The sequence below is a fragment of the Dipodomys merriami genome, unplaced genomic scaffold (assembly GCF_024711535.1).
Source record: "Dipodomys merriami isolate MVZ:Mamm:240054 unplaced genomic scaffold, mDipMer1.0.p SCAF_192, whole genome shotgun sequence".
NCBI lineage: Eukaryota > Metazoa > Chordata > Mammalia > Rodentia > Heteromyidae > Dipodomys > Dipodomys merriami.
The window spans coordinates 1146-27167 of record NW_027203293.1 but is presented as its reverse complement, the minus strand read 5'-3'; the positions used below and the strand labels follow the sequence as shown (position 1 = coordinate 27167).

At 36.4% G+C, this 26022-nt stretch overlaps 1 protein-coding gene across 1 annotated transcript; it reads right to left on the bottom strand.

The window, feature by feature from the left end:
• LOC138831319 (zinc finger CCCH domain-containing protein 13-like) lies at positions 1–26022 on the bottom strand (the record flags this gene model as incomplete). Its single annotated transcript, XM_070028430.1, has 10 exons — positions 1–3403; positions 6215–6378; positions 10510–10710; positions 12032–12181; positions 15209–15721; positions 16288–17490; positions 18063–18166; positions 21449–22010; positions 22357–22440; positions 25785–26022. Coding segments are annotated over 10 exons (3390 nt in total), but the record flags the coding sequence as incomplete, so codon positions are not given.

The window sequence follows — 26022 nt, the reverse complement described above, 5'->3', positions numbered from 1 at the left end:
TTGTGTCAACATTCATTTATTTTGGATTGCAGAAATACTTGTGCTCCTTCTCTATTTACAACTTCAATCCAGTTTTACAATTATAATGAATAGGCAAACTTATGAGACAAAAGACCTTCAAGTGTACTAGCAAATACTTTATAGACTAGGCAATTTTCAGACATACTGATTTGATGGAGACTTTATGGCTTAAGTTTTAATGAAAAACTCAATCTAAAGATTTGCTTTAGAACTTTAATATAGGGCAATATTGAGGTTTAAAACCAAAGCAGTGAAGCTGGGTGCTGGTAGCTCACAACTATCCTAGCTATTTGGATACTGACTATTTGGGAGATTACAAGGCTAGCCCAGGCACAAAATGCATTTTTTCTCAATGGGAATCTTGACATGGTGGTGACTGGGTTAAATTTATGAATTTCTGGAATTTACCTGTTTCTCATTAGTCTGTTTCTCACTTTCAGTAAAAAGCAAAAGAATACTCTCCCTTACTCAAGTTTGCCACACTAGCAGCTTTGTCTATCACTAACAATTTTGTGGTTTACCACAGACTGTGCTAAGTTGCTAACAAGACTAATGCTACTAAACAGGCTCCTAGAACTGTATTTTTGTAATCAATTTGTAACTTTTGTTTCTTAAGAGATTGTAAATGCCTGTGTGTGGCCAACTATTTTACAACTCTCTCTTGAAGGAAAGGGTATTAGTTCCTCTTTTCCAAGGGGCCCAAAGTCCCATTTTGTTCTTCTAAACACTGAATGTCTCAGCACTTTCCACATTACCCACTCCTCCTGCCCCTTTCCAGGTGTATCAGGCTGATCTCAGCTCTAATCAGAGCTCAGTCTTTGGGAATCATCCACTGTGTAGCCCACCAGTATAAACAAAGTACCTTCTACTTTGTCCCCTCGCCCCACATACAGTGGTGCCAGAAACTGTCATCCCAGCAATGGCAGGAAGCCTGACATATGTGACTCACCCAAGGAGTAGACTCCAGCTAAAAGTAACCAGAAAAAATGACAAACACAGGGCTGAAGATGTGTATCCGGAATAAGAGTGTCTAAATAATTAGTAAGCCCCAGAGTTCAAGCCCCAATGTCATCTAAAAATAAAAAAATAAAAGGAGAGAATCCAATATATATCCTATAAAATTAATAAGAGTAAGGTAAGTGGGTAGAGGAGGGATAGGTGAGAATGTTGAAAGGGGTGACAGTGATCAAGATATATTGTATTCAAAAACTGGTTTGCTAACTGGCACCTCCTTTGTATAACTACTTAAATAATAAAAAGAAAAATAACATAACCGAGACTTAATTATCCCTGGGAACATGAAGCTCTGAATACTTAGGCCAAGTGAACAATGAAAAAAAACAAACAATAAACAAAAAAAATTAAAATAAAAAAAAATGCAACAGAGGCTAGGAAGGTAGCTCAGTGGTAGAGTGCTTGCCTTGCATGCATGAGGCCCTGGGTTCGATTCCTCAGCATCACATAAACAGGAAAAGCCAGAAGTGGCACTGTGGCTCAAGTGGTAGCCTTGAGCTGAAGAGCTGAGGGACAGCGCTCAGGCTAAGTTCAGGACCCACTACCAGCAAAAAAAAAAAAAAAAAAAAAGCAACAGATTTAACTACATGGTATAAATAATTTGGAAAAATTCTCCAAAGTCAGTGGACAAGAGGAACCATTATGGGTATTACATGTTCTAAGACTCTGTTTTATATTTAATGTTTTCCAGATTTTATATCTTTATGCTACAGAAAACAGTATTCTCCTCTATAATCAGAAATGGTTTCTTAAAGGGCATTCAGTTTCCAAGATCATAATTTTCTTTCTTTTTTATTCAAAATATTTAGGAAAAGGACAACAGGAAAATTTAATTACTTTTTTTCTCCTACTTGCAATTTTCTTATACATGCTTTCAAAGTCATTAGAAAATAAATTATTTCCTTTACTAGATATCATGTACAAATTTGCTGTATAATAAATGTTTCTTGAAATGAACACAAATTTTATACCAGTGTCATTATGTAACCTTTAAGAGAGGAAAATTTAAAATTAAAGATTGGTAACATAGGCTTACAGTTTTAACAAAAACCTGTGAAAGGCCATGATCAAATTAAAAATTTTGACTGGTTTCCTTTACTTCTCCTACTCCTATTATTACTATTTGGCTTACAAGTTGTACAGCTTGTAGTCAATTTCAAATCCTCTTAAAGAATCTACTTCATAAGTTAAATGGGTACAAAGAACAAATAAAATATTCTGCAACTTTAAAACAATTCCATAGTATAACATGGAGGCAGTTGAATATAACGAAAGGCAATACAGCAGTGAAAAATGTAAAGGTAGCATTTAAATACTAAATAGGTTTGCTAAGTCTTGGTTTGTTTTAGGAATCACTGAGCTGTACTTCAAGTATCTCTCAACTTGTATTACACTGTTCCATCAAGCTGTCCAGTAAGAATACAGCAGGAAAACATCTGAAGTATGAAACTAGTGATGATAATGCGTGTTTTAGAATATCAGGAATATGGTTACTAAAGGTAAAGTAAATCAAGAACAAGAAAAAGGGAGGTACATTTATTAAAAATAAAAATAGTACATAGTCTCTGATGAACAACCAGACAAAAAACCCATTCAGAATCCAAAGATATCCAATATACACTGTAAGAATGTACACACATTAAAAAAAAAAAAATCGAAGATCCATGTTTTTAGAACTTTTAAAAGGAGAAAAAAATCTGGATTTCTCCTGATGGGGATTTGCCTAAATACACTATGCTAGACGAACATTCCCTTCCAAATGTTCCATATAATATGGTGCTGTACAATGTGTGCAGTTACTTTGATGAACACCTTGCTTCTGAATAAAATCAGTTTCTGTAAGGATGATCCAGAATATAAATCAGTGGTTCCATTTCATAAAAAATATTCACAAGCTGGAAGAGCGGTGACAACCAATTTCCAAAATCTTCAGCTTTCACAGAAGGTACAGACTAAACTACTAAATTTAGATGCTTCCACATTATTTTGCATGTATTAATTGCTGTATAAAAATCATTGTAAATCTTAAGTTGGTCAAAACTAGTGTCTCTACAGATCAAAGTTCTTCACCCTTAGCATGGCTGATAAGACTTTTCTGCCTTTGTCACTAATAATCTTTTTCAAATCAAAGAGCTCTGAAAAAAAATGCACTGTACAAGGAGGACAATACCACAAACATCATACTGAACTTCGGTCTTTAAGATACACACAGTTCCTGTGGGATATTGGACTGTGCCAGTTTATTATCTTCAGCCTTTTCTTGTCCAGGGACGTGACAAGTAGTCTTCCGCTTAAATAACCGAAGACTCAACCGCAGTAATTCATTGTCTACCACTGGAGCATTTGTATAAGCTTGCTTTACTGTACCCTATTTGGAGAAACAAAAATGAGCAAGAAAAGATGTATTATTAGTTGACAATGGATAAAACAAGTGGACTGTCACTAAAATTATCAAAGCTATAAAACACTTCTAATGATAACTTGATGAGAATTCTTATAATTGTCAGATACATGATAAATATTAGCTTATTTTGTGCTTTTACTGTGTTGACTGATATAATCATGTATTTTTTTTTCTTCTTTAATCAGTCAATAAGTATGTTACTTCAAGTAAGTTCAGTATACTGAGGTACTTTCTCATTCTCATATTTGGTTATATATTTATATATTGCTATATATTTATACATTCACTTTTATAAATTGCTAGATTTGATTTCTTAATACTTTTGAGGACTTTTATGTCCATCTTCATAAAAGATGATGATCTATAATGTTCTCGCATGATATGTTTGTAATGCCAGACTCATGAACTGAGTTGGAAACACTTCTGTTGTGTAGAACTGGTGTTATTTCTACTTTCAGTGTTTGGTAACTTTGCTAATGGAACAACTCTAGAACTGAAGGTTCCTCTTTCATAAAATTTCAAACTAAAAATCCAACTTTAAAAAGTAGATATAGCGCTAGGTGCTGGCGGCTCATGCCTGTAAGCCTAACTACTCAGGAGGCTAAGATTTGAGGATAGCAGCTCAAAGCCAGTCTGGGCAGGAAACTGTGAGACTCTTACCTCCAATTAACCACCAGAAAACTGGAAGCAGAGCTATGGTTTTAAGTGGTAGAGCACCAGGTTTCAGCAAAAGAGCTTAGGGACAGCACCCAGGCTTTGAGTTCAAGCCCTAGGACTGACCCCCAAAAAAAAAAAAAAAAAAAGATATAGAACCTTTTAGGGGGCTGGCACTCCTGGCTCATACGTAATCCTAGCTACTCAGGAGTCTGAGATCTGATGATTCCAGTTCAAAGCCAGCCCAGGCAGGAAAGTCCGTAAGACTTGTCTTCAATAAACCACACAGAAAACAGGAAGTGGCTCTGTGGCTCAAGTGGTAGAGTGCTAGCCTTGAGCTAAAGAACTGAGGGACAGTGCCCAGGCCCAGAGTTCAACCCCATGACTGATCAAAAAAACCCAAACCTTTTAGGTTTTACATTATTACTTTTATACTTCTGATAGTCTGTGACTTTAAAGGGCTCTAAAGCTTTAACACATTCAACCCATTTCCTCTAAGTTATCGAATTATTATGTGTACAAATTTATTCACAGTATCCCTTTATTGATTTTGATATTTTTTTTCACCACTAGAAACTGAACTGTACCACTGAACCATATCATCTGACCCCTTATACTTCTAAAATGTGTAGAATACACAGTAATACCTCTACTTTCATTCCCAATAATGATCACTGATGTTTTTCTTTTTTTTGGTCAATCGTGGCTAGATTATCAATTTTATTCATTTCTTTGAAGAATCAACTTTAGGTTTTACTAATGTGCTCTATTTTTAATTTAATCCATTTCTACTATTATTGCTATAAAATCTACATATTGTTTTTAAATGATATTTAAAATAATTTATGATGGCTGTGTTCTTTTCGTATCCTCTACCTAAATTCTCTGAAATACATGGTAGTTTTTATATACTTAACATACACAAGTTAAATGCTTTTGTTTTTCTTAACATTTTTCACAAGGCTATCTAGCATATAAAATTCTTCTTTAGTTATTTCCTTTTCTACTCACTCACTCACTGTATATCTCTCACCCTATGCAAACATGTAATACCATACCTGGTTTGTGCTGATATTTTTAACAGAGTAATCTGAAATTTGAAAATTCTTTTTATAGCATATTTATAATGTGCCATTAAAACTTCTAATAACGTGCTTCACACTGTGCTGTCTGTATCGTTAATTTCTTTGATGTTGTATGTGTGTATACAGGTGCACACACATGCACATGCATGCATGTCTTATACTAAAAGGTTAGAAAGTTCTGAACATTGTAAGGGGTGCTCTTGGTTATTACAATTTTTTTTTTTTTTTTTTGGATCCGGTTGTGGGGCCTGAACTCTGGGCCTGGGCGCTGTCCCTCAGCTCTTCGGCACAAGGCTAGCACTCTACCACTTGAGCCACAGTGCCACTTCTGGCTTTTTCTGCTTATGTGGTGCTGAGGAATAGAACCAGGGCCTCATGCATGCAAGGCAAGCGCTCTTCCATTGAGCCACCTTCCCAGTCCCTTTTTCTAATTTTTTAAAACCAACTTTCTTTTGTCACACTATGCATGCTTGCCACATTCTAAAATTAAACTCTGTTTTCTAACTTTAACAGCCTAAGATGTTTTCAATTTCTTAAAAGATATTTTTCAAAGCTACACTAATTTATATTTCTCTTAGTTGTCAATTGTCTATTCTCCAGTAGCTGCTTATGTATATTCCCTTTAATTAATTTACCTCTCCTCCACCTTGGTGCATGAACACTATTCCTATAACCATCCTCACCACTCTATCTGAAATTGTTTTTTCTTGGTCTTCAATGTAGATAAATTTCCAGTGTTTACTTATCTAAAAAAGCTTTTTCACAAATGTAAAAGCTTTCACAGAATGAACATTTAAAACTTTTTGCATGAAATTTTGAATAATTGTCATTCAAAATACCCATTCATCAATGCTGAAGTGAAAAAAAATGTATTATAAATTTTAATATAATTCTTTCTTTACATGTCCAAAAGACTAGAAACCAAATTCAAAAAAGTGGGTCAGACTATAACTTCTCTTTTTCAAGCAATCAAATGTAAAAATAAGTGCCATTTGGTTTCTGCACTTTGCATTTTTCCTCAAGGAAGCAACAGTACCTTCTCATTCTTAACAAGCTGCTTTCGGATTGCAGAATCCCGCCTGAAGCACAGGGCTTTACAACAGGGTCCAAGATTGCTGAGAAGACTTGCTCTTTCTTCTTTCCGTAGTAATGCAGCCATATTGAGAGCCCCCAGTTCATGTTCAAAAAGATTCTCTGCATCTTTCAATACAAAAAGCATATTTTAAGTTTTCTTAAAATGGAAAGTGTTATCAACAACTCAAATGAATATTTCATGATTTTATCCTTTATTGAAGTTAGCAATATTGGTGAAAATTATTTTATATTTAAGGTGACATTCTCTGTGAAAGGCTGTCAACATATAGTTATGTTGCTAGCTTTAAATAAATATTCTGATAGCAACTTTAGTTTTAAGATATAAGAAAAGCAGACTTTGGAGATAGAATGTAGACATTGATTACTGAGAAGTTTCAGAAGAATTACTGAAATTAAATTCAGTATGTTCTTTACCATCTATTACTACAAGTTCTAAATTTTAGAACTTTATTATATAGAAAGACATGATGTCACCCGGCGACAGTGGCTCATGCCTATAATCCTAGCTGCTCAGAAGGCTGAGATCTGAGTATCGTGGTTCAAAGCCAGCTGGGCAGGAATGTCCAATTAAGCACCAGAAAACTAGAAGTGGTGCTGTGGCTCAAGTGGTAGAGTGCTTGCCTTGAGCTAAAGAGCTCAGGGATAGCACCCAGGCTCAGAGTTCAAGACCCACAACTACCACCACCAACAACAAAAAAGACATGATGTCATATAGGTAAATATAATATAATGTAATAAAACTCAAGACAGTGCCCTCTACAAATTGGTTAGATAGAAAAGTGATTAAGTTGTTGGGCAATCTTTAAGTTAGAAAAAACATTTACAAGGTTGCAAAAAATAGATGAACTGAGAAAAGATTTGATTAATTGAAGTAAACTGGGTTAAAAAATATACCAAGAAAGTAAAAATAACACAGTACCAGTCAGTAATCCAAATAAATAACTACAAGTTATAGAGTAATACAGGCCACAAACACTGTCTCTATTCATACACTGAGATCAAACAGATTACTGTTAGCAATAAAACTAGTGAATAGCATCTATCTAAAAATAAACACTTTTGATTAAGAGGAAACAAGGCTACATTACATAATTCATTTGAATTTTCTGGACTATAAAGCATAATTAATGAGAATAGGTACTTAACAAGAAACTAGTTTCATGCAATTCATCTAGTCAATAGGTATATAACAAGTGTAAATATAAACTGTAATTCCAAAGTAGTCCCCAAACTCTGAAGCCATTTGAATCATCTGAGGAACTTTTAGGAATGCATCCCACCTACAGAATAAGAATCATCACGGTTGGACTGGGATACCTTAAAAAAGGCAGCTGCTCCTCAGGTGATTCACTACTGTTTGAGAGCACCATCATTAAGTACAGACATAACTGAAAATATATATACAGTACATAGAATTTACACTGAACATTGGCCCTTGAAAACTGTTATGAAAATATTCTTTTTATTGGCATCCTGGCTTTCTGTATTTATAGCAGCAGGACACAAAATACTACTTTTTTCAGGAAGCCTTTAAAACTCCTGAGAGCACATGACTAAATTTTCATTCTGTCCTCCCACTCCTGGTTGTGGGGCTTGAACTTTGGGTCTGGCACTGTCCCTAAGCTCGTCAGCTCAAGGTGAGCACACTACCACTTGAACCACAGCACCACTTCCAGTTTTCTGGTGGTTAATTGAAGATAGAAATTTCACAGACTTTCCTGCCTAGGCTGGCTTTGAACTGTGATCCTCAGATCTTAGCCTCTTGATTAGCTAGTATTACAGGCGTAAGCTACCAGTGCCTCGATAAATTTACATTCTTTTTATGGTTTTGAGCTTACCAGCAACAAATTACTCAAAAGACAGACTAATTACATACTTAAGATTAAGTAAAACAGGGGCTGGGAAGGTGGCTCATTGGTAGTGTTTGCCTTGCATACATGAGGCCTTGGGTTCGATTCTTCATTCCCACATAAACAGAAAAGGCTGGAAGTAGTGCTATGGCTCAAGTGGTAGAGCGCTAGCCTTGAGCTAAAGAGCTGAGGGACAGTGCCCAGGCCCAGAGTTCAGGCCCCACGACCAACAAAAATAAATAAATAAAATAAATAAATAAATAAATAAGATTAAGTAAAACAATGGATATACTATAATCAGGAAAGTTTAGTTCAAAAGAACATATCTGTAGTTCAATGAATAAAACCTAGAGAAGAGCAATTTAAATCCTACTATACATATGGTTTTATTTTAAGCTTAGTTGGCTTTTTTAATTTAAAATAAAATTACATACGGTATGAAGGTATACTGTCATTAGTATTGGGCCACCAGCATAGATCAATGAAATACAAACCAGTTATCAACAATGCACATTTACTGAATATCTACCATCTGTCAGGCACTGATGTAGGCAATGGCATAATTTGTATGAATAGATAATTAGACATTGGATATGGAAATAAACAAAACAAAGTACTATTCTAGATGATTCATATTCAGCATCATTTATCAGTTCTTTAATACAGCCACCACAGCCTTAAATAGGAAAGGTTTGTTAAGCAACAGATCCTTTTTTTTACTTAGATTGCCTCATGTCTTAAGACTTATGTCATCATTAAGCAAGTGTCAAATTTTATTTCATAATAAGCAAAATCACAGCAGATTGTAATTTGAAATGCCATTAGCAAAAGTCGCAGAACCAAATAGCTTTAGAGCTGGTTAACATCTTTAGGGTTTCATTCCCTCAATTTACAGATAAAACTGAGGTCCATGAGAATTACTTCCTTAGGTGTACTGATAAAACCAAAGTAGAAAGAATGGGGCAAGCACCTAAGTCTTTGGCCATTATTCGGGTTACTTAATGTTCACACACTTATTCTGTTTAGATATTTCATATATATAGTTTATTGGACCCATTGAAATTTTGCTGCTTATGTTGACAGGTGAAAGGATATGGATTCATAAGTCATATATTTTTCGATTTTATATTAATAATTTTACATTAGTAAAAAATCTATTTTTGTTTCCATTCTGTAGAGTGGGATGGCTCAGTGTTTTCCTAATTTAGCCTGGGATTATAGCATGTGCCACCATGCCTGAACAAACCTAATTTGCATTTAACTATAAACTTTTATACTTTCAGGGACATGACATAAAATTAATGTAGTCTTTACTTTTTACCTTCCTTTCCTTGTTTTTACCATGTACTTGGCCTTTCCTTGTTAATAAAAGTATTGGAGATGACAGCTAAGATAAACAACAAAAATCAAATGAAGTGAAGACAGTAAGATGAAAAGCCAATGTGATAAAGTATTTTCAGACTCAATAGTAGCAGTTAATATTTGCTCTGCTGTTCTAGTGTTCAAGTGAGTTATTGGTCATGCTCTTCCTTACAACACTTCAGGAAGTGAGAAGTATAATCATCCCAACTACAGATGATCATATGAAGAGATCAGATAATAGGTAGTATGGTATGCCTATTGGAACCCTGACCATTTGGCCCTATGGACCAACCTGAAGAACATTATTAAAGCTCAACCTACACTTCTACATTTGGGAAGAATTCTCCACTTCCACATGAAAGGGCTACCAAGATACCTAATTTTCTTAAGTTCTGCTTTGTTTAGCAATGAGCAAACCATTGTGTATTTTAACATTTGGACCTGTGTGTTAAACAGAATCTTTCTATCCTTTTTATTTGTATTAGAGTGGATCCCAGAGTTCTGTGCATACAAAGCACATGCTTTATTATGAAAAGCTGTACCTGCGCTCAGCTCCAAAAGTAACTGTAGGTGAGCACCAGTGGTTCATGCCTATAATCCTAGCTACTCAGGAGACTGAGATCTGATGATCATGGTTCAAACCTAGCCTGGGCAGGAAAGTCCGTGAGACTCTTTATCTCCAATTAATCACAGAAAAATAAAGCTGACGTGAGGCCTTGGCTCAAGTGGTAGAGCACTAGCTTTGAGCAAAAGGAGCCCAGGGACCGCACCCAGGTGCAGAATTCAAGCCCCAAGACTGGCAAAAAAAAAAAAAAAAAAAGTAATTGCAATATAAAGTCCATTTTACCATTTTTGCAACTTGTCTGTGCAATTAGAACTTCCTCAAGATAAACTTAAGAAATTCTGATCATGGGTAAGAAATGATAAATATGAAAGTCTTCAAAAAGCACTTCCTATAGTATAAAGTACTATATAACAACCAAACAGAACTCTTCTTAAAATACAGAACGTAAAATGGAATTACCTTTAGGTTTCTCTAGAACTCTCTGACATGTTTCTTTGACTTTAGTAAACAGCTCAGAACCTGCCAACTTTTTAGAAATCCCAACTCTCAGCAAAACAGCTCCAGGTGTGAATTTTAAGAGTGCAGCCCCAGGCTCTCGTGGTTCTTTTGGATGCTTTGGCATAAGACCAGACCAATCGACATCTATCACATCTAAGGGATCTGTCAAAAGTGAAATAGGATTATATTTTGCATCAAAAAATAGTAGTCTCATCTCTAGACAAATATAGTTGTTCCTCCAGTTTCAGGGATTCTCTGTCCATGGATCTGACCAACCACAGATTAAAAATAAAAGAAGTTTGTAGTGAACATGTATAGTTTTTTTTTCTCATCATTTTCTACTAAATAATATAGTTTGACAACTCTTTCCATAGAATTTATAGTGTAATGGGGATTATAAGTAAGTGAAGTATTCTGAGGGTTGTGCATACACTATATTCTGATAGTAAGTCACTTCATATTTATATATACTTTGCTATCTCTAAGAATCCTGGAGCCAATCTCCCATGATTTTATTACCCAGAGTGACTTTGTGCTAATTAAAACCCAATTAAACCATAAAAGCTTTCCCATAAAAACTAATATTTAGAAGCTAAAAACCTTTACAAATAAAAAAATCTTCCCACTAAAGGAAAACAGGTAAGCTAACCCATACCTATAAAATAACTCATTTAACTTACATGAAAGACTCTCAGAAGGTCTCCATTATTTCACAAAAATTAAATGTGATGTTTTGAAACTTGGTACCAGAATTCGACTTTAATCCTAACCTAAGGGTTAGGAGACTATCTGGTTTGCATATCTGCACACATATATATAAACAAGTAACTCATTATGATTTTCCTTTAAGAATTTGATACCATGAGCAAATAATCCATTGAGAATGAATACTTAAATATGTATTTCTATTCACAAATTCCTACTACCAGAAAAGGACAAAGAAAAAAAATCACACATAACTTGTACATTAGAAGAAAATGTAAAAACTAAGAGAATTTTTTTTAAAATTAGTAATATTTTACATATCCAGACCAAGCAAAGATCCTCACTAAAAAGAAAATATGCCTGAACAATCAGACTAAATCAGTAAAATGTCAAAGGGTGGTACTAGAAGTGACCAGAAGCAAATACAATTTCTGAATTTACAGAATTAGGGGAAATAGTGTTGAAATTAGATATAAGCTACCATAATTTCTGAATAGCTATTTAAAAAGTTGGCTTGTGGCACATAAGCTCAGGACAGTGATCAGGCCCAAGGACAAGCCCTACAGAATCAGCTCAAAAAAAAAAAAAAGCAAGCTAGCTTGTAGCACCACAGTTGTGAAGCACTGCACCTACTTACTATCTACATACATGTCAAACACTAGTAGGAAATCAGTATTTGGTCAGATTCCAGGTCATATGCTATATCAACACTGACAGCATAAGAGGGAACAAAGGCTACAGGTATTCTGAATGTTCAACCACCATTAGAAACCATTACCTGGCATCTTCTCCTCATCCTGCTGGTCTTCTCTCTTTTCTGCATCACCGGCCAGAATTTCATCTAGTTCATCATCACTGATTGGCTCATACCCTTCTCCAGCACCAGATCCTAATGAATGTGCATCATCTAACTTGGAATCGTCATCTCCTGCTAAAGAGACATTAACTTCATGTCAAAGAAAGCATTACAATGGATGCCTACGTCAAACCAAAAGAGAGAAGCTGTGCACATTACAACAATGTAAAAATGATTATTTTCATCAGAAAATTACATTTAGTCAAATGTGATCATTCTAAGGAAAAAACCCTCAAAACATATTTAATTTGCTAAATTTCTTTTTTAATATATTTGTTGATAAAGTACACTTTAATAGTTGACAATAAAACTTTAACATTCAGAAAAATCTAACTTCCAAGGCTTCAACAATTTCTTTACTGAAACATACAAATCTTGTAAATCTATTCTGAGTGTATTTTAAACTTAAATCTTAAGTTTATGAAGAACTTCCTATGAATAAGGTAAAATGTAAAAATGTCATTACTTTTCCCCCTACCTCCCAATTCCTCTTCTCCACTGGCATATTTTCTTTTAAATGATGAATTCAATTGTTAGAAAAATGTTATAATACACTTAAAAAGTACTTTTAGCTGGGTGCCAGTGGCTTACCTTTTAATCTTAGCTATTCAGGAGGCTGAGATCGGAGGATCCACATTCAAAGGATCAATGTTCAAAGCCAGCCCAAACAGGAAACTCCATGAGACTCTTATCTTTAATTAACTACCAAAAAAGCCAAAAGTGGAGTTGTGGCTCAAGTGGTAGAGTGCTAGCCTTGAGCAAAAAGTTCAGGGAAAAGCCCAGCTCCAGGAGCAGCAGAAAATAAAGAGGATTTTTGATTCTAATATTGTTTTGCCTCTTAATCAACTTTTCTTATTACCTAACTAAATTTTGTCAATCTAATGCCCAAACTATAGAATATGCCTAGTATTTCTAATTATGAGCTATCTATATTATGAAGTCTATAAACTTTTTGAAATTGTAATAGTATAAATCGGAGGATAAAACAATATATGGCTGTGGTATATTTGTCATCATTCTAATAATTTTCTCTTTCATTAAATTCTTGTAGTAGTCTCTTTATACCCCTATAAATTAACTTCTAAGGTAATTGGTTTTAATATTATTGCTATACAAATATAATCCTAAACATGAATGGACATCATAGGATTTTAATGATTTTTAATTTATCCAACCTATTTTCCTATTCCATGTGTATAAAATACTTCAATGGTACAACAGGTGATTAATCTCTATATCTCTAGGCCATACCATCTGTAGTCACAAATAACCAAGGATGCACTTAGGGGTAAGAAACACTGACTCCAATAACAAGAGTATTATAATTAGTCTAATTACATTCCATTACATCTATTGTAACCATGGCTAGTGATTTTCTTTACATTGAGCTGAAAATGTAATGTGAGAGGCTGAGGTAGTAATGTCTTTGTTAAGTCAAATGGGAAAATCTATATAACAGATGGCATCCAGGCTATCTAGTCACATGACTAGGAGATATAAGGATCCACTTTCAAAATGGTGGACATTTATACTATAGGCCAAATACTATTATGTGGCAAATTAAAAAAAAAAATCTTGGAGGTTCAAATTAGAGAGGTTATGTCCCAACAATGTTGTAAGTGCTGGTAGAAGAACTTCACAGTCACAGTGAGGGACTTCCCAGTTCCAGGAAGGTTTTCAGGGTACTCTTCCTATTAATCTTGGCTATAATTCACCAAGGAATAGGATGTGGGGGACACACATAATCACAGAACACATCTTCATTTATCAACCACTGATGGTACCCTTACTATGGAGCCTGGATGACTAAAAGATGAAAAGCTATGGTTCCTAAAAATGAGTAGAAAAATAATAGAAAATCCTAATACAGTATGGGGACGCTATGGGAAGTTGAAGGAGTGACTTTAGCAGAGAAGGCTTCACAAGAGCAAGCAACACATGTACTGGGACCTAAAGTTTATTAATAAGAAAGAGATAAAAATGAAAAGGAAGAAAAAAAATGAAAGGAATAAAGATGGCAAGAAAATGAAAAGGCCAGGTCAGTTGCACATAAACAGTATTTTTATTTGTCAGATGACAAATAATCCACTGTATTAAAAAGCAGACCCTTATATCTCTTGATAGATACTCCAATGGTGTGTGTATGTGTATATATGTCTATTTGACTTGATGAAAGGCAATTCTACCTCAGCTTCTTTCATATTACATTTTTATCTCAATTTGAGTACAAATAGCATGAACTCATGAGCCATGGTTCTAAAGGAAAAGAAACCTTGGGGGCATAACTGAACATAATTAATCATTGTAATAGTTCTCTGGTAACTAGAGTCAGTCTGGCCCAGTGGGAATAAAGGATGGAAAGCAGAGGCAATGGGGGAGCGGCTCCACAGAGCAGACTGGCCCTGACTGGCCTGAGGGCTGAAGTGGGCCTCTCTGTGTTCTTTTTCAAAGAGTGGGGAGTATCAGCAGGATTTCAATCAATCTGCTATTAAATGGATTCAGGGATGGTATTATTCTGTGTTTGTTCTAATTGCCCTACAAAAGAGAAATCACTGAACAGAAGCTAATAATATTAGACTGCATTGAACTAAGAAGTTTTTACTTAAGATTTTACTTTTGAGACAGTGACACTAGTTTAGGCTGGCCTCAAACTCAAGATTCTCCTGCCTCAGCCTACCCACTGTCAGGATTACAGTTACTGCCAGCATATCTATCTGACTTTATTTTTTAAAAAGACGTGAGAAAAAAGATGTGATGATTATTATTTAACACCCATGGTCTTTGCTACTAAGCAATCTTTTATTTCAATGGTAAGGCATTAAGAAAACTATTGCATTCTTCTATTTCTTGCTACTCTCCTACCTTTTATTTCATCAGTACTTTTCATATTTCATTAGACCTATCTGAACCAAATTTTGCACTGAAAGTACTGCTGAAGGAACACTTTTTTTTTAATATCATAAGCCTCTTCCTTATGAATCTATGTCCTTTGTGAAAGAACACTGTCAATTTGCTATTAGTGGATAGCCTTTCAAAACAGGTATTTGCTCCTCATGAAACTGGACAAGGAGAGAGTTGTATAACAAGGTACGTACTCACCTTCCACACTCTCTGTTCGCTCAACTTTAGTAGTATCATCGAAACCTGGTGCAGACCCCAGATCTTTATCCATTCTTTCTTTATCCAAGGATACAGAGTCTCTGGAACCACCATCTAGGTCTCTTTCATGTTCACTCTCCAGTTTTGCTTCACTGCGTTTCACAGACTCTATTTGAGAATTCTCAAAAGTCCTATCTCTGTCTCGGTCCCTTTCCATAGAATCAGGAATTAATCTTTCTCTTTCCCTGTCCAAGTCTCTCCTTTTGTCCCGTTCTCTCTCCCGTTCCCGCAGTCTCTCCCGATCTCGGTTCCTTGACCAATCTTTATCAGCTTCTCGGTCCCATTCTCTCTGCCGTGTATCTCTCCTCTCTCTCTCCCGCTCTCTATCATGCTCATATCGATCCCGTTCTTGAAGCCTGTCTCTGCTGTCAAATGACCCAGATCTTGAATGGACTTGCCGATCTGACTCAGGAGAACTTCTTCTTGAACTATGGCTTCTTGAATCTTGACGATCTAAAATAAATATGCCACACCCAAAGTTAACATATAATAAAATAGGAACAGAATGCTTTGTTTTTAGGGTTCTTTACAAGTTACAATTTATTTTGTGTTTTACATATAGTTTCAACAATCTCTTCATATATTACCCTGCATATGTGCATATTCTACATTTCCTCTCCTTTCCTCCCCTCCCCTCCATTTCTCTACTTCTAACTATGTATAACTTTGAGAAAAATGTTATGGCTCTCAAAATGTTAAAGCAAATTTTATAAGTCTTGTCTAGTTCTACTACAGGCCCAAAATATCTTTGTAAACATATAAATGTATTAGGCATTAGTAGAACTAACTAGTTAATTTAAAAAAATCTCTTCCTTATTTTCTCTTGTCAAGTTAGTATTGAATTCGGGAAGGTTAAAATGGCAGGCACAGATATAGGACATGAATTCATAACCCCTTTTAAACAAGACATGTCATTGTAAGTCTCATAAAACTTAAGGTAGTTTATAATCAATCTGGCATTTAGAATTATCATCTGGGTGAAATATATAACATAGGAAACACATAATTCAACTTATTACCTGAAGAAGTACTTCGACTGGGTTCTCCACGTTTCAACTGATCAATCCTAGATTTTCTCTCCCCCGTGACTTCCAGGCTCTTTGTTTTTTCTCTATCTCTTGAGCCACTATGCAGCACCCTCTTTCGACTACCTTGGTCGTCCCCACTTCGATGGGCAGAATCATTTGATGGGGAGCGCAGACGGCCAGAGGTGTGACTCCGGTTACTCCGGTTGCTGCCCAAGCTGCTGCTCCTCTTTTGGTCTACCAGTTTGCGGTGTGGTGTGTCCTCTATAGTCACATGAGGGGCCTCTACTTTTTCCACACGTGTTCTGTGGCACTTTCTATGTGAGTCTTCACTGGCAAAAGTAGTATTGACGGTGGAGGGGGTGGCAGAGGTGGGCGTGGGGGTGGCAGAGGTGGCAGCAGTAACAGTGGTGGAGGTGAGCACCGCAGCTGCAGCAGTGGCAGTGGCCACAGGAGGTGGAGGAGGGAGAAGGGAAGACAGAGGGGAAGGGATACTAGCTGAAGTGGTAGTGGTGACTGCATGTTCTGATTCCATCACTTCTGTCCGGTCTGGCACATCCTCATCAGACCAGTCACTAAAGGCAGTATCCTCCTTCTTCAGAGGGTCCTCTAGCGGGCCATCCTTATCACTAGAAATTTCAACCAGGTCCTCTTTGGTTGTCATAGGGGGAGTCCGTGGACCTCTTTTCTTCTTACTTTGCTGGGTGGCTTCTTCATCCGAAATATCAGAATCACCTTTGGATCTTTTGCGTTTTTTCTCAATATTTTTCTTCTTCTGTCCTTTTTTAGGTGAGAAGACTTGACCATCTTCAGATGTTGTCTCGATACTACCCCTCTCTATTCCAACATCATCCTCTTTCTTTTTCTTAATAGGTTTCTTCTGAAGTTTTGCTTTTTTCTTACTTTCATCATGGGCTCGATCAGATAGCTCACGATCTTCAGACTGGTGGTGGCCTACCAGGTCCTGGGCACGTGCTCTTGAGTTCTCCATGACTTCTGTCTGTTCTCTCTGTCTATCTACAGAAGAAATTTTCTCTTTCAATTCTTGCTCATCATAGCGCCTCGAACTCTCCTTTCTTTCTGGCTTACGGTCCTCTTCTTTCCATCTACCCTGCCTATCTTCTGTGAGGTGTGATGGGCTGAGAGAACGAGATTCTTGAGGTCGTACAACCTGGCTCAAGAGTCTGTGCTTTTCATCTATACCAAAAAATAAAAAGTAACCATATCTTTACCAAATTAGCAACAGAACACATGACACTGAAATAATACTACGATAGTCTCTCCCTTTTTAATTATTTCAGTAAAAATAAAAATATAGCTTTAACTACAAATAATGGGAAAAGACAATGCATTGTAATAAAAATGACTTTTTTTTGTGCTGAGCATTGGGGCTTGTTACAAGGCCTTATGCTTTTGCTTGTTTTATTTATTTATTTTTTCACTCAAGACTGGAACTCTACCACTTGAACCACAGCTCCACCTCTTGTTTTTGTTGGTTAACTGGGGATAAGAATTTCTTGGACCTGTCTGTACAGGCTAGGCTGGCTTCAATCAGTAATTCTCAGATTTCAGCCCCATGAGTAGCAAGGATTACAGGTATGTACCATCAGTACCTAGCTTAAAATGCATTTGTAACATATTTTAGCCATATAGAAAATGTATGGCAACAGTATAGCAAGGAAACTATTAAAAATCGTAAATTACCAGTTGCATAGTCTCACAGTTACTAAACAGTGTAACTACAGACACAGAAGAGGGACTGTGCTTACTTTTGTCATCTCCACTGTTGTAGGTGTCGCTGTCAGGAGAATGTTCACGCCTGCGCTTAGGTGACTGCCGAGGGCTGGCACTTCCTTCATTTCTATAGCGCTTCCTAAATTGGGCAAGTAAATGCAATTTACAAAATGTTGATGGTTGTTTTTCACTAGCATTTCTTTACAGTAACTGTACTGTCAGCTGTATCACACAAAAGACATGCAGTGTCCTTTATAAAAATTTGCTAGGGATGTGGATTTTAAAATACAAGGTAACATGTATTTCATTATATGTGCATAGTTATTCAAGTTGAAATTGCCAGATTTAAATACTGCAAGGAGAAAACAAGTAGCAGAAAAATCAATATATTAATGTGCCTTCTGATATAAACATTCTTCAGTTTTATACTCTTATGATAAACAAATGTGTCAGAGGCTAAGAGAAAATATGGCATTATTTTTGGAATCCAACAGTTGTGAGTTCTACTTACAGCCACATTACTTATTATACAACTTTTAAATAAGTTCCTTAAAGTCACAGAACTTTAGCTTTCACCTCTAAAACTGGAGGAGAAGATGAAAGTCATTCTGATAAAACTGCAGTATGGAATACATTAATTACGTCATACACCCAGTGCCTGGAAGGCTGTAGATAGTTTTCCTTCCCCCTCCTAGAACTAGAACCAAGTTACTTGCTGAGTGAAAAATTAATAAAATGATTCATATGTTGACTGAATTTCTTGTTCTTTAGATGAACTGTAAATGAAGAATGCTTTATATCTTTTGGGTACTTATATTTATTACTCTAGTATTTTCTTGTATTTTCCTTCAATCTTGACCACTATTTTAAGTATTTATAAATACCATGTCAAAAGCTGTGAAATATGCTATGGTACACATCTCCATCTGCAGATGAGTAACCATGTAGAAAAGCTGGCCCAGGAGTAATATGACTACTCACAGGTGCCAGTCTATTTAATTCCTTATGCACAGCTCTTCCCATTGTAAGGTGGCCTATTTCTTCAATGTTCTAATTTATGCTGGCTTAGTGACTCCCCTTATATGATGAGAGAATTTAATGAATGTGACACTATACAAATCTGGAGAGAAATGAAAGGCCTTGCTGCTTCTGCTTTTGCTCTCAAGATATGTTCTACTACTACATGCAAAAGCAGACTTTGGGGGCTGGGAAGGTGGCTCAGTGGTAGAGTGCTTGCCTTGCATGCATGAGGCCCTGGGTTCGATTCCTCAGCACCACATAAGCAAAAAGAAAAAAGCTGGAAGTGGCGCTGTGGCTCAAGTGGTGGAGCACTAGCCTTGAGCTGAAGAGCTGAGGGACAGTGCCCAGGCCCAGAGTTCAGGCCCCACGACCAGACCAAAAAAAAAAAAAGAAGCAGACTTTGGGCCACAACAGGACAAGGTCATGTGGTGGAGAAATAAAGCATTAAAATTACTAGAACTGTAAGAAAGCCCACTTTGAGTCATCTAAGCCACCTGGAATGTCAGGTTGATGGTGGTTATTTTTAACTAACTTTTGGGGTAGTTTGTAAACACAGCAAGAAATAAATGATACACTAGAATATGTCATAAAAAAATTAAAAAACATAAAAAACATAAAAAATTAAAATTCTTCAAAGGAAATATCTAAAGAAACAAAACTACAATAAAAAAATACTATGGCAGTTCAGCAAATCTTCTACACAGCGGTGGTTTGAAAAACAGTGGTTTTCTGGATAACTCAAAGCACTGAGACAACAATCCAATTAATGTAAACATCACACTATTAATCTAATTTAAATTGCTTTTTGTTACAGTTGTCTGATTCCTAAGTTTCTAGGGTCAATTCTTGAGTCTGCTAGCCAGAAAAACTTTCACTATTACAAGCAGAAATTAGAAACATAAAGAAAATAACTCATTGAACTAGATAAAACATGTGATATAACGATTTCAGAATTTTTTTAAAAAGTACAGATTTCAAGTGGGCAGAGGAAGGACATGTTTGCCTACATGAATTAAGTGTCTATATGAGGTTTATACTAAAAAATAAAGCTTTTCTTAAACGTGGGGTAAGGAAAGCAGGAAATAAGACAGAGGTTACAGAGCGTCCAATGCATAATGGAAGAAGGCTCCACTTGTGTGCTACATGGTTTGTTCCTAACCATAATCCATAACAGTAGTGAAAAACCTGGCTTAGGAAAGCATAGCAAAGAGGACTGCTAGGCTGACAGGTAGAACCTTGGATAGTCCATTTCACCATTTGGAGCAACCCTTTCTGAGACTGGAACTAATACAAGGGAAATAGGAGACCGATACCTTCCCTAATTCTTTCTTTCAAAAATCAAGATATAATCACATCAGAACAAACAAAAGCTAATCTAACTCATATAGTTCAGCAAAGCAGTCATTTTGGCTTAAGAAAGAGAGAAATTCTATCAGACGTATTACATAATAACTTACCTTTGGCCCTAATAACCTACTGTACCTCCACAGAGGTAACTTCTACACTCTTACTTTCTTCAAGCTATGTTTTGACTTTAAGGATTCTCTCAGTTTCTAAAACACTGAGTGCTTGCTGTGGTAACACCATATATAAAGGCATAGGAAACATGGGAACCACAGAGCAGTAACACTTAATGACTAGTCAATATCAACTAGTTTAAAGGGGATGTGATGGCACACACACACTTTTACATTTGATTACTTTCTTGACTGCAACAGTCAAGAAAGCTCATCTGTCATAGAAAATATCTAGTAAGCTGGGTGTGGTGGCTTATGTCTGTGATCCCAGCTACTTGGAAGATGGGAGAAGAAGGATCCCAAGTTGGAGGCTAGCTCACATAAGGTAGCGCCTCAGAAACAAATTTTAGCAGGGTGCCAGTGGCTCATGACTGTAATCCTAGCCACTCAGGAGGCTGAGATCTGAGGATCACAGTTCAAAGCCAGCCGGGCAGTAAAGTCTGTGAGACTCTTATCTTCAATAAACTACCAGAAAAAGAACTGGAAGTGGTGCTGCGCTGTGGCTCAAGTGGTAGAGCGCTAGCTAGCCTTGAGCTGAAGAGCTGCAGGCCCAGAATTCAAGCCCCATGACCAACACCGCCCCCCCCACCCCAAAAAAGGGATTAGGGGCAAACTTCACATGGTAGAGTGTTATGCCTAGCATGCAGAATGACCAAGGTTTAATTACCACCTCTGCCCAACCTTTTTTCTTTGTATATTACCTAGACTTTGTTATTTTTGTTATGGCAACAGAAAATAACTTGTTGATGATTTGTAGCTCCTGGATTCAGCAACAAAATTTTAAAATTATTTTTTCTAGGCAATGAAAAACCCTTTATACATGCAGTGCTTTTGAATGCTTACTCAAATATAACTTTTAAAAAATGACTGGGAATCATTCTTACTTTGATTTTCTCTCATCATGTCCATCTCTGGGATTCCTATCTTCTCGGATATCTTCTCGCTTATCCCTGCGGTCATCCCGTCCCTTGTCTTTGTCTTCCCACTCCCTTTGACGTTCTCGTTCCTTATCCCTTTCTCTCGCTCTTTCTCGTTCCCGCTCTCGTTCTCTCTCTCTCTCCCGTTCTCGCTCTCTCTCCCTCTCCCTTTCTTCTCTCTCTCGCTCCCTTTCTTTTTCCCTATCTCGTTCCCTCTCTCTTTCTCTCTCTCGATCATGGTCACGATCCCTCTCTCGTTCACGGTCCCGCTCTTTTTCCCTTTCTCTTTCTCTCTCCCGTTCTCTGGCCCGCTCCCTTTCTAGCTCTCTTTCCTTTTCTCTTTCCCGATCCCGTTCACGCTCCCTCTCTCTCTCCCGCTCTCTGTCCCGCTCTCTCTCCCTATCTCTGTCCCTAGCCCTGTCGTCTCTTCTATCGTCCACTCTGTCTACTCTTCGTTCCTCTCTTCTTTCATCACGCTCAAGCTCGTCATTTCTCCCCTGATGGCGTATTGGTGAGCTTGGTCTTTGATCTATAATGAAAATCAAGTTTTGTCAGTGATTAATTTGGCAGATAACCTATAGGTAAATGGCAAATCTTAAAAATTTATCTGAATACAGGGTCACATTGGCAACAAATTATAAATCAGCATCTATATTTAATTTTAATGTAATAATCAAGTAATAATCACCCCTAGACCTTTAAAAAATGCTTGCTTAAAGTCAATTTCCTTTTGCCCTCTTAACTATCATGTGTTCTGCTCCCCATCAACCCCCTTCCCCCCTCCCACTGATCCACCTTTGATCTTTCTCTGCATGCTCCCTACCCTACTCCAGCCCACTGCTCCAACCCCACTTTCTGCCATCTCTACCCTTCACCTCTGATCTTCTCTGTCCCCCCAGCAGGACCTGAGAACACTGGTGGCAAAGGATAGGGGCAGCAGGAGGTGTAGAACATAGGAGCTGAAGGAAAAAAAAAATTTCCCTCGTAAGTCACACCTCTAATTTCAGGCCAAATCATATACACATTAAAGTGCAGTGATTATATGTGAAAAATATGGAACAAAACATACGTCAAAAGTGTGACTGCAATGATCAGTCTCTTATCATACATTAGAATTAAGGGCACTGTTGTCTAACAACTGTGGAACAGTCAAATGTAAAAAGTATCTGTATTAGTAATAAAGTTATAATGAATAACTATTAATAACAGCAACTTTTTTTTTCAGTCTATATAAGAATCACACCAACACAGAGAAAAAGACCAGATGCCTGGATGTGCAAGAAATCAAGCTAAGATAAAGAAAAAAGTGTGTAAAATCCATGAACTTTTCTAAGAGGCAGCCATTTTTGATAGCAACTACTCTAGTATGATCTATGCTACTATGCTGCTTATATTTTCACTCTATAATGTACATTGGTTAATTGACAAAGAAATTGTATTTTAGTTTGTTAAGTGGAATACTTAACATCCATTTATTTTTATGAAGAATAATTTTAGAATATTTCTAGGGAAGTATATAATAAAGTAACTTGAAGTTCCCTTCCTTAGCACAGATGAAAGATATACTCAATATTTACTATGTAGAGGTTTTATTTCCAGACAGAAAAGTTTTGAGAATTTAAAATCTAACCAATCTTTTCCTTTCTTAGTTCTTAAAAGTACAGAAATTATGGTCCAGAACTCACTATGGAAATTATGCCTAAATGTTAGTTTTTCTTAAAGACTTTTACTTTTGCAGAAACCAACTTAATTTAAAAATGGTTCTACAGTAAATGGAATCCCAGAATGCTATATATCCATGCCAATCAATACTCTATCTCATAGCAATTCACACTAAAACTTCTGAATATATGAATACCAGACAATAAAATACTGTCACATATAAAACCTTAATTTTCTCAACCAAGAAGACAATGACTTTTATTTCCCAAGGAAAATAAAAAGAATATGAGCATGCCACACTAACACCTCCAAACTATCTTCCTTACTATCATTCCCCTGGAATGTGTTCTTCAAAGATGTGCCTCTATTCAAATGCTGTCTTATCTTGATCAACAACATACCCACTCATGAAAGCTGGCAAGTTCTTAATGAGCCTCTCATCAGACTTTTCCTTGTCTTCTTTTCTTCATACCAATTATGGCACATCACCACTACAGCCTCATAACACAATACATACTACTCTAAATAAAGCATATAGTTCTTTTAGTCCTACATGTCTGCTTATGTTGTACCTTTACCTGCAAAATGCTTCCTCCATTGTTCCTTCTAGCAAGCATGTATCTTTCAAACCTAAAGAAGTTAAGTCTTTTAGTTAAAGCAGCTTTCTTGAACTTCCTCAGAATTATGTTTGCTTCTCTGTCTTCTCATACAACTTTATATAGCAACTGCTATACTTGAACTGTCTATTCTGTGGCTAGACTATGAAGTCAGATTTAAATATTTGGTCATGTCTCTACCCTCAACGTTTGTCAGTCTCTCTACTGCATGCCATCCTCCTAGACACAGCAGTCTTCTTTCCTATCCGGAGTCATAGAAAGCTATTTCCTATCTCAAGAAATGTGTACCTATTCTTTCCTGCCCATGAAATCACTTTTATCCTTAAAATGCTAGTTTCCTCAGTAAAGCTAGTTTCTTTCTCCCATTTGCACCTAAATAATGTTTCCTCAAATTTTTTGTTAACACTCTAAAACAGATTCTCTTATTTCTTTTTCTTTTTTATTCTTTTAGTTTCAGTCCATATTGGTTTCTTTGACAGTCTCAATGAGTCCTTTTGGGGGTGAGAAGGAGAATCTTCACCACTGAATTATACAAAGACAAGAACGGACTGGTATTCAAAAGACCTGAGTTTAGATTCCAGTTCTGGAACTTCTCTGTAGTATTAAAATGTCTCTTAGTAAAACCTCCAAGATTGTGAAATATCGATTATGTAACTTTAGAAATACTGTAAAGTTTCTAGGACTATTGTAAAGACTAAGTAAAACAATGTATGTAACAATATTATCAGCATTCTTGTCACCCAGTAGAAGTGTGTGGTTGAACTAAACACAAGATTGAAATCAATCCTACTGCTGAGTTCAGGCCCAAGATGAGGAAACCTGAGCTAGGATATGAAAATTTTAAAAAAGTATCAGGACACAGTATAAAAGAGAAGTTGTTAAAATACAAGGGAAGAAATAATTTAAGAAATATGGAACATAAAAAGTCTAGTCCTGCCTATAACTGAGAAACTCCTAATACACCTTAGGCTTACCTTTCACAAACTCATTCCAACCAAACCGTCTGGGCTTGTCTATTCTCTCAAAAGTAGATAGTGTCTTAAAAGAGTTTGTTCCCTTCTTATTACTATTTATTTCAAGAAATAATATTACTTCTTTGATTCACCCACATTAACATACCAATATTCATCAACTGAAAAAATATTTCAAACTCAGCACTATAATAAATCTTGTGTTAAGAAATCAGCCAAACACAATGAGACCTTCCTAAGATTTTTAGATTTTTAAAGACCTAAATACAGACAATAAAAGCTTGCTATATAAAGTACATATAACCCTTAAATGTTTTCTTGTAATCTTGCTTCAAAATTCCTTTAAGACCACAGGCACTACTGATGGCACCATAATCCTAGCTATTCAGGAGGCTAAGATCTGAGGATTGCTGTTCAAAGCTAGCCCACGCAGCAAAGACTGTTAGATTCATCTCGAATTAATCCCCTAAAAAAAACAGGAGTGGAGCTGTGGCTCAAAATGGTAGAGCGCTAGTCTTGAGCAAAGACGCTCAGAGGCAGCACCCAGGCCCTCAGTTCAAGCCCCATGACCAACCAAAAAAAAAAATTAAGAGATCATATAACAGATTAACTAAATATCTTTAGCTTAAGACATATGAGTACAAAATAAGCTAAAGCAAATACTATATATTCTCAGAACAAAATAACACAACATTACACTCAACAATCCCCAGACCTATTACCATTTTCCTCTGGCTCCTTTCTGGCAGTCTTTAGAAAATTCTTGATTTTAAACTATTAAACTACTCACAGCTTTTTAAGGAGTTTTGACCTATTTGGTTACAACGGGAGAACAGTAGGGCATCCCAGTTTTGAACTCTGCGGCTTTATCTATTGGTAGCTAACTATTTTACATAATCACTCATACACCACATGGACTAAGACTATATGAATAAACACAATAGACACAATAGCTTTAAATATCTTAAATGATATTTGGCATTACAAAGTACATCGATATCTGTTAAAAAAACAATTCACTTGGCTGAAGTTCATAAAATTCTGTTGACAAACCTCTTTCTCTGTTGTCCCGACGGTCTCTCTCTCCATGTCTTCTCTCAAAGGAAGAATCTCTGTTGTCTCTTTCTGGGTATCTGTCTCTTTCAGGATAGCTACTTCGAGTTTCCCAGCTGTCATGATAGTTGCTACTACTACTGTGACTATCAATCTGAGAACCTCTTGTGCCTCGACTTCCTAAACAAAGGATATTCACACAAACATTTAACAAATATAATACTTTCTTCAACAAGTT